Below are 9,763 nucleotides of genomic sequence, written 5' to 3' on the forward strand. Positions count from 1 at the left end.
CATAATTATTCTTATACAATTTTGTGTTAGAAGCTGTGATATAAACCCCCAAATATTTTACCTTTTTAACCATTTCGAAACCTGTACATAAGGCTAACTTATCTTTATCCTCCTTAAACATATTTTTTGATAATATCTTAGTCTTATTAGAATTTACCTTAAAACCAGAAACTTTCCCATATTGTGCAATAATTTCAACCGCCTCAATTGACGAATCTATCGGCTGAGTTAATGTTAACACTAAGTCATCTGCAAAAGCTCTTAATCTATAATCTATCTTATTAACTTTAATTCCTCTTATTACAGAGGATTCACGAATTTTAATCAACAAAATCTCCATTGTTAACACAAATAACAATGGAGATAAAGGACAACCTTGTCTAGTTCCTTTTTCAATTTTAAAAGTTTCTGTTACCCCCCCCCCATTAACTATAATCTGTGCTGTCTGCTGTTGATAAATAGCCTTAAGAGCAGAAAAAAAAATTTCCCCAAAATTCATTCTATCTATAACCTGAAACAAAAAACCCCAGTCCAATTGATCAAATGCTTTTTCAGCATCTAAAAATATAAAAGCAGCCGGAATTTGATTATTCACTTCCAAATATTCCAATAAATCAATAATCTGTCTTACATTATACTTCATGTATCTTTCAGTTAAAAATCCAGATTGATCACTATGAATCATTTGACCCAACACTTGCATTAATCTATTTGCCAGTACTTTAGAAAAAATCTTATAATCTATATTCAATAAAGATATAGGTCTATAATTCTTAGGTAGCGTCAAATCCTGACCTTCCTTTGGTATTAAAACTATAAAAGCAGTCCTCCAAGTAGAAGGTACCTCCTTACCCAACAATATACTGTTAAACAGTTCCTGTAAGGGTTCTATCATTTCCTCAATTAATGTTTTGTAATAAACTGCTGTAAATCCATCTGTGCCTGGAGCTTTACCAACCTTTAATTGCTTAATTGCTCCCTTAATCTCCTCAGCTGAAATTAAACTATTCATTTTTTCCCTTTGATTGTCAGACAATCTCGGGAAATGTGCTTCCTGTAAATACTTATCTATTTCTCCTTTATGTATTTTTTCAGAAGCATACAGCTTAGAATAAAACTCCAAAATACTCTGCTTAATAAAATTTTGTTCAAATGTCACTTTACCATCATAATCTATTTTCTCTATAATTCTTGATTTCTGTTTTTTCTGTAATTGATAAGACAACCACCTACCTGGTTTATTTGCATTACGAAATGTATTATATTTCATATACCTTAAACTAGTCTCAGATTGTTGACCCCTGGTGACTGCCTGGATGAATCTCCCTGCACTTTTCTTGGCAAGGATTCGGGAGTGGTTTGCCATTGCCTGCTTTCTAGGGCTGAGTGAGAGAGACTGGTCCAAGGTCACCCAGCTGGCTTTGTGCCTAAGGCAGCATTAGAACTCAGGGCTTCTAGCTTGATTTCTTAAGCACTACACCAGATTGGCTTCTTCTTTTACAGTTACTCAGTCAAAGGCAGAGCGGCTAAAAGCAAGAGGAAAAAAAGAGTGCTATTTGGGATCTTGTCAAATAATGTATTTATTTAATAGTGTATTTCCGTTTTACGATTCTATTAACAATTCTATTTGAATTTTGGCTTGAGCCAAGTGACACATTTCAGGGTACCTAGGGCTCACATCTTTATAACCAATGGTATGTTTTGTTTTTGTCTCCTGTCTGTTTCTGTGTATTACACTGTGTATTACACTGAATAATCATTGATTTGTTTGATTTGAAACACCATAAATGTCAAAACTGACTCGCTCCTGGCTCGTGTTCTGCCATACAGAAACAGGAGGGCCGGTTGGTGACTTCCTAGGGTGAGGAATGCATCATGAGACCTTATTTACCAAGGTCAAGTTATGAGATCTGCTCAGATGGCACAGACCTGATTTCCCAAAATAAAAGAACTGAATTCAACTAGTGAACTATGAACTGTAGGTGGCCCAGAGGAGGGGGGGAGGGGGTTTTACCTATGTGGGTTTTTATGGGAAATTCCCAGAACTGATTTTGCTTCCGCTGTGCCTAGATGGATCTTTCAGTAAAGTTTTACTCTTGGTAGTTTTAAAGAGCTGGGAGTTCCTTTTGTTGAAATGTGCCAAATGGGACAGTTGACAATAAAACTAATAACATCACTCTAAAATAGAAATAAAATCTCATATTGGCAGAATAAAATAAGGTAAAAATAAATTTATTGACATAAAATTGCAAAAGAAGGAACTAAAATCCATGAGACACCTATAAAATTAGTCTTACAATCAGTAATCCGATTGTTGTAGATAATAATTTTGTTTGATTAGTGCACTTTGTGTGGCACTTGCTATTAAAAGTTTGATTTTGCTTGACAGCAAGGTTGATATTATACACATCTATGTTACATGCACTGATAGCCCTATAATTTTTAGATTGCCTGGGACAGGGATGTTCTGGATCAATTAACTCACTGTTCCCGTTGTTTAGTTTAAATGTTCCTCCAGAAAATCTGTGAATTTATTGCTGAGTAACTCAGTCCTTCTTTGATGGGTACAAGCCATCTTTTCTACATTTTTTCATCGGACCAGCTACAGACATCGTGACTAATATAACCAAAGCCTTCCCCTTTACACCACTCCTTTAGCCACATATTGAATTCTGCTATACGCTGGCCTTTTCCATTTTGTTCCTTATACACTGGTAAAACCTCTGAAAAAGTAGGCCTACAGCCTATCCTGCTAAGTTCCTGCCCCAAGCTCTGGAAACCATTTTGGGGACAGATCATTAGTGCCAAGATGTACAATAGCATCCACATCACACTCCTTTCTGGCATTCTTCACTATCTTAAAAATATGCTTCTTGTCCCTACTGGCAGTAGCATTAGATAAGTATAAAAAGTAGATAAGTAGATATATAAAAAGACAGAAACAGTACTAGGATTTGAAAAAAAAAAAAAAGCCTAGGATGCTGTCAATCTTACATTGAGTCTAATATTTGCTGAAGCCCTGCTAGAGTTTGTTGGGATTATGATTATTGTGTACATTTAAAAAGAAACAGAAAAAAAGAAAGAAAAAAAGGGAAAGAAAACAGAATATGTTGAATTATGGGAACCTACACACTCACTGATTGCAACTAAACATTAAAGAAACAAGCAGGATACATAAATGGGAAGGAGAGCTGTGACGGACATCTAAAACCTATGATTTATGGATTTAGCCGTGTAAGATGAGGTATCCTTAATATTGATACACTTGAACACATAACACTAAAGCCTATAAAGCTCCCACAGGACACCTCATTTTTTAGATTGACTGACTGACCCATTCTTTCCATTTCCAAGGCTACAAAACCGCAAGAAACTCAGTGTTGCATCCAAGGAAGGTGTAGTAGCCAAAAAGCTAAGGAACCTCTGTTTTAAAGGCTTTCATGGACTACAGCTTAGCAAATTGGGATTTTTGCAAAGGTTTGCCTATGGAGGTCCCCTCTTTTAGGGGAGTGACAGGGAGTTGCCTTCATATAAACAGAAAGAGGGCAGAAGGGTCTCTCCAATCAAGGAAGCGTCTGAGAATGTACAGAGCAGAGCTGCGGTCCTGGCATTAAAAAAGCTGACTTGTCCTCCTTCGCAGTTGAGAGAGATGCGGATCCTCGTGGGCTTCTCAGTCAGGACCAGTTCAGAGGGTACTGACGAAGAGATGGCCATGTATTTCTTTTTCCATTTATAAACCTGCCAGTGTCTGGCCTGCTCATCAAGATCTGTTACGTTCACTGGCATGTTGGTAACCCCTACATGCCATCCTTTTGTATTCCTTACAGAAACTTCCCAGAAATGTCTCCCTGTTGAGAACATCTGACAGCCAAGGACATATGGATAACGTTCAAATCTCTTGCTGTTTGGGGAAGGATATATTTGTTTAGCTGGCTTAATTCCTCTGACGCTTTTTCCATCTTCGGAGATGTAAAGGCGGCCGGGATGGGCTGTGTATCGATCCAGAATTACATCCACTGCAAACGGGAAGGAAGGAAGAAGAACAAGAGCTTAGGCTGCAGGCCTGGTTTGTGTCTTGACCCCCAATGTATCAACCCTACGGCCTCCACTCTGAAAGGAGTTCAGCTTCCAGGATTGGAAGATTCACTGATTTTATAAACTGCCCGTTGCCTTGTCTTTCCAAGCCTTCATGGTGCTTCACCCCCTTCTAACATCCCTGCAGATCAATCTCTTTAACTTCCATCTTGCAGGTGGGAAGATTGGGATGGGGATGAAGAGTGGTTGGCTTTGCCTTCAGTGAGTTCCCGGGAGGGCCAAGATTGAACAGGGACTCTACCTGGAGCTTTAATCCAGAAGATCAGGCAGAGCAAGAGGCCGTCATGTTTCAGTTCTGAACTGGCAGAGTCAGAGGGATCCCCCCACAGGGAACTTGGGGCACATGATGGAATGTGAGGAAGCTCTGCCTTTTTTTCTATGAGCATCAGGATGTCACAGGGATGTACAAAAGGGGAGGCTTCTGCACAGGAAACCTCTGCTTTCATCAATTTGATGGCTCACAAGGTGGAGACATCCCTGGTGCTCGATGTCTCTGGAGATTCTCAGTCATCCAGGTCATGGTTGTCCCAAAGGTGCTTTTTTCAAAAGGTAACTGGATTTTCTTGTTTTTCTTTGAAGACATTTCGCTTCTCATCTAAAGAAGCTCCTTCAGCTCTGACTCTGACCCTCACCCCACCATCCAGTCAGAGCTGAAGAAGCTTCTTTAGATGAGAAGCGAAATGTCTTCAAAGAAAAACAAGAAAGTCCAGTTACCTCGTGAAAAAAGCACCCCTGGGACATCCCTGGTGCTCCAACTTTGCTATTTGCTGTGACCCAAAGGACTTAATTTCTCTGCTCCCAAAGACCTGGTCTCTCACCAATTTATAGTCAGGCAGTAAAATGAAGAGGATGTTATTAGCCTGGCAGGAATTCTATATTCCTTTCAGTACCAGCCCATATTTTCCCATTTATGCAAATATTTCATTCTACACTAAGACTGACATCAATTTTCTAGATTATATTTAGTGGATTTTCATAGTCTTTAAGGTATCTAATCCTATACTTTTCTTTGTCGCTCTTTATATGGAAAGGAATGCAACAGAATAGAATAGAATGGAATGGAATGGAATGGAATGGAATAGAATAGAATAGAATAGAATAGAATAGAATAGAATAGAATAGAATAGAATAGAATAGAATAGAATAGAATAGAATTCTTTATTGGCCAAGTGTGATCAGCCACGCAAGGAATGTCTTCGGTGGATAAGCTCACAGTGTACATATAAATAGCAAGTAACAGATCATAAATAATAAATCATTTAAGTTTACTGGATCATCATAGTCTTCAAGGTAGCTAATCTTATGCTTTTTTGTCACTCTATTGCACAGTATTTCTCTTAAAGCTACCAGCATCAGAGCTTAAAATAGCAAGCGATATATGAGATTCTTAATAACTCCTATTTACCTTCCTGGAGTTCAAGTCCACTTTCCAGAGTATCTGGGGAAGAAAAGGGAGGGATTCAGCATCTCATCACTGGAACTGGAGCAACAGAAGGGCCTCCCTACAGATACCCTGGTTTGCTTTGCAGGATCCCATCTGGGTCGGTCAACAGGACAAGAGGTTTTGTCTTCCGGGCCCTTGCTGGAGCCTATCTTCAGGGAATTTCTCTCTAGCAGAGTGTGTGTGCTGTTTTCTGTATGATATTTATAGTGTCTGTGTGTGGCTTTTTAGACAGACAGACACGAAGGTTGGCTCCAGGGAGGGACCGAAAGCCCGGAAGACAGAAACTCTCATCCCGGTGACCGACATAGAATAGAATAGGAATGGAATTGAATTGGAAGGGATCTTGGAGGTCTTCTAGTCTAGCCCCCTCCTCAAGCAGGAGAACCTATCATCTCAGACAAGTGACTGTCTAGCTTCTTTTTAAAAATCTCCAGTGATGGAGCGCCCACAATTTCTGGGGGCAAGCTATTCCACCGGTTAATTGTCCTCACTGTCAGGAAGTTTCTCCTTAATTCCAGGTTGCTTCTCTCTTTGATCAGTTTCCAACCGTTGTTTCTTGTCCTGCCCTCTGGTGCTTTGGAGAATAATGTGACCCCCTCTTCTTAGTGGCAGCCCCTCAAATACTAGAACACTGCTATCATATTTATCATATATTCACTTTCATTCTTGTTTGCTTTCCTTGGCCTCAAATCAGGAAATAAGGAATAAGGAAAGCTACAAGCCAGAATGTCATTGGTGGCTATATCGATTTTGTCAGATATAAATATATTCTGCTATATTTTCCATATACAGGTAGTTCTCAACATAACCATTAATTTAATGATTACTCAATGTTACAATGGCACTAAAAAAGTGACTTATGACCAGTTCTCATACTTACGATCGTTCCAGCATCCCCAGTCATATGATCAAAATCCCAACACTTGACATCCAGCATGTATTTATCACGGTTGCGGCATCCCATGGTTCTGGGATTGTCATCTGCAACTTTCCTGGGAAGCTTCTGACATGCAAAGTCAATGTGGGAAGCCAGATTTGCTTAACAACCACACGATTCACTTGCCTGCAGTGATTTTCTTAACAACGGTGGCAAAAAGGGTCATAACGTAGAGCACGACTCACTAAACAACTGAAATTGTGCTCATAAGTCAAGGACTATCTGTATATATTCCATTATATTTAGTGGAAGCTTATTCAACTTCCCCAGTGATCAGTGAATATGGATTTGGGAAATAAAGAATACAGGTAGCCCTTGACTTACGACCACAATTGAGCTCAGAAATTTATGTTGCTAAGTGAGAAATTTGTTAAGTCAATGTTGCCCCATTTTACAACTTTTCTTGCCACATTTGTTGTGAATCACTGCAGTTGTTAAATTAGTAACACAGTTGTGAAGTGAATCTGGTTTCCCCACTGACTTTGCTTGTCAGAATGTGACAAAAGATGATCGCACGAGCGTCATAAATATGAATCAGTTGCAAGCATCCGAATGTGAATCTCGTGACTGTGGGAATGTCATAGGTGTGAAAAATGGTTCTAAGTCAGTGCCGTTCTAACTTCCAACAGTCAGTAAATGAACCGTTGTAAGTCAAGCACTATCTGTAAATGGTCAACTATGACTGGCTAATGGTTCCTGTTTTTAGCTAGCTCATCTTTAACGGGAGAAACCAGGAAGCTCCTGTTCCCCCTCCTGGTGCCAAGACACAAGGCCTTTCCCCAGAGAAATGAAGGCGTCTCTTCCACTGATCCTGACATCGATCCCTCTTTGATCCCCCTGACACTGACCCAGAATCTCTTTGGGATGCTCTGCGGTCAAAATATCATCCAGCATAAAACCTCAGCGGCTGTTTTTTACCTCTAAATTTTTTCATGGCACTTTTCAGAAGCACCGCGAGATCACTGTAATCCCAGATTGTCCACATCGGGTCTACAAGTAAATTCACCGGATACTCATATATTTTCTTCGCTTCGTACCTGGCAAGGCAAAAGAACAATGTTTATTATCCTCCCAATGGAAGAAGCTTTCTAAAACATCAGATGGTGCTTGAGGATCCAGTCTGAGTTGGTCATCGGGACCAGAGGTTTATTCTTCCAAGCTTTTGGATTCGTGCTGGAACTGCCCTCTCTCCACAGTATGTACACTGGGCTGTCCTGCACATTGTATACATGTGATGTCTGGTTGTGTGTGACTTTTAGTTGTTAACAGGGGTGTTGATGGCCAGCCATTAAGTCAGTGATTGTTCTTTCTTTATGTTGCCCTGTCCTCAGCTCCTAAGTACCTGGTAAGCTGGTGATTGACTGACAAGGGCCCTGTTTCCCAGGCTTAAATCATTTATCTGCTTAGCTATTGTTTTAATAACGTGTGGAATAAGAACAGGAAGCTGGGGCTGGAAGAAGAATATAAAAGATTAGAACGAGAACTACAGAGAGAACCACAAAAACCAAATCTTAAAAATCAAATGGAATTAGTAAAGCATAAATTAAATATATTCGAGAAAGAGGAATTGGCACACAAAAAAATCAAAGCAGCAAAACAGAATTTTTTTGAAAATACAAATAAGCCAGGAAGATGGCTGGCATTCGGACTTAAAAAAGAGAAAGAAAAGAAGTTGACTGGTACTATTCAATACCAAAATGAAGCCAAGAAAAAATAATAAAGGAATTCTATGAAAAATTATATAGCAAGAGAAAATATCAGAAGTTAAAATGGAATATTATAAGATGCATAATGAAAAGCAAATGGCACTGATTTTCCTTGGCGCACAGAAGGCATTTGACAATGTGAACTGGCAATTTATGCTTTTACAATTAAAGTATATGGACTTTGGAGATAAATTTATTAACACGATTAAGGCAATATATCATAAACAAACAGCAAAGGTGATTATAAATGGGGACTTGACAGAGAACTTTAATATAACTGAGGGTACAAGGCAAGGATGTCCCCTACCTCCACTGTTATTTATTTTAACTTTAGAGGTGTTAAACAGAAATATTAGGCAAGACAGTGGAATAAAAGGCATGAAAATAAAGGAGTACAAACTACAGGCATTTGCTGATGATTTGGTGTTTATTTTAGAAGAAACACAAGAAAACAGGACCTAAACTAATTGAGAAAATAGAAAAATACGGTGCAGTGGCAGGATTGAAAGTAAACAAAGAGAAAACTAAAATATTAGTTAAAAACTTTACAGATAAATAGAAAAGAGAATTTGCCAAGATGATGGGTTTGCAGATTGCAAAGAAAGTTAAATATCTAGGACTTTAATTAACAGCAAGATGTGTAACTATCAAAGAAGATAACGGTGATAAATTGAAAGCGCAAATTAAAGTAGATTTGGAAAATTGGAAAAACCTACAACTGTCCTTGCTGGGTAGAATAGCTACAATTAAGATGAATATTTTGCCAAGATTATTGTACCTGTTTCAGACAATTCCAATAAGACTAGGGAAAAAATACTTTGAAGAATTAAATAAAATGATATTGAAATTTATACGGCAAGGCAAAAAAGCGAGAATAAACGTAAAAATATTATAAGATGGTATGGGAATAGTGATATACATAGCTACTTTCAAAGACATTATATTAGGAATGCATTACTGCTAGTATGGAAAAAATTAAAGAACAAACGTATTTGAAAATACCAGTCTGGTTGTAAAGGTTGTAAAGTTGATTGCTACAGCAATGCTTAGCGAAAGGGGTACCAGTCCCCATTATTGTCTTAAGTTGAAGATTACCTGTACTAGTTGCAAGGGAAGCTGAATACAAACTGAAGATGAAGATGAATCAGAAGTGTAATCTGCTACAAAAAGTTGCAGGAACAGAGGCAAAGTTTCCAAATCAGGGTTTGTGCTACTTACGCTTTGTTCTGGGCTGAAGGGTTGAGTTTTGTGTACCACATATTAAAAAGTATTGTAGGAGGGGCTGAAAAGAGAAGAGCAACAAGCTGACTAGAAGCAGCTCTTTGAAGAGGTATTAAAAGTAAATGTTTAGCCTTGACAAGAGAAAATTCAGAAGGGACGTTAACAAAGTCATTACCAAAAGCCAACATGGGTTTGTCAAAAGGACAAATCATTGCATTCTTTGACCAGGTGACAAAATCAGTGGACCAGAGGAATGCTGTGGATATAATTTACTTGGACTTCAGTAAGGCATTTGATAAAGTACATCACAACCTACTACTTGATAAGATAGAAAAATGTGGGTTAGACAGCATCACCACC

The 9,763-nt window shown here is 38.6% G+C and overlaps 1 protein-coding gene across 1 annotated transcript in view; it reads right to left on the reverse strand.

Moving 5' to 3' along the window:
• Nucleotides 1-1,511: 1,511 nt before the first annotated feature.
• Nucleotides 1,512-9,763, reverse strand: part of LOC107297987 (zinc finger protein RFP) — a gene marked incomplete in the record, with an annotated part of 60,679 nt that continues 52,427 nt past the window's right edge. The window contains 4 exon segments of the mRNA XM_029286430.1: nt 1,512-1,526; nt 3,625-4,016; nt 5,501-5,533; nt 7,395-7,513. Of these exon segments, the coding sequence (XP_029142263.1) occupies nt 1,512-1,526; nt 3,625-4,016; nt 5,501-5,533; nt 7,395-7,513 (559 nt within the window).

The sequence above is a fragment of the Protobothrops mucrosquamatus genome, unplaced genomic scaffold (assembly GCF_001527695.2).
Source record: "Protobothrops mucrosquamatus isolate PMUCROS unplaced genomic scaffold, P.Mucros_1.0 scaffold3637, whole genome shotgun sequence".
Lineage (NCBI taxonomy): Eukaryota > Metazoa > Chordata > Lepidosauria > Squamata > Viperidae > Protobothrops > Protobothrops mucrosquamatus.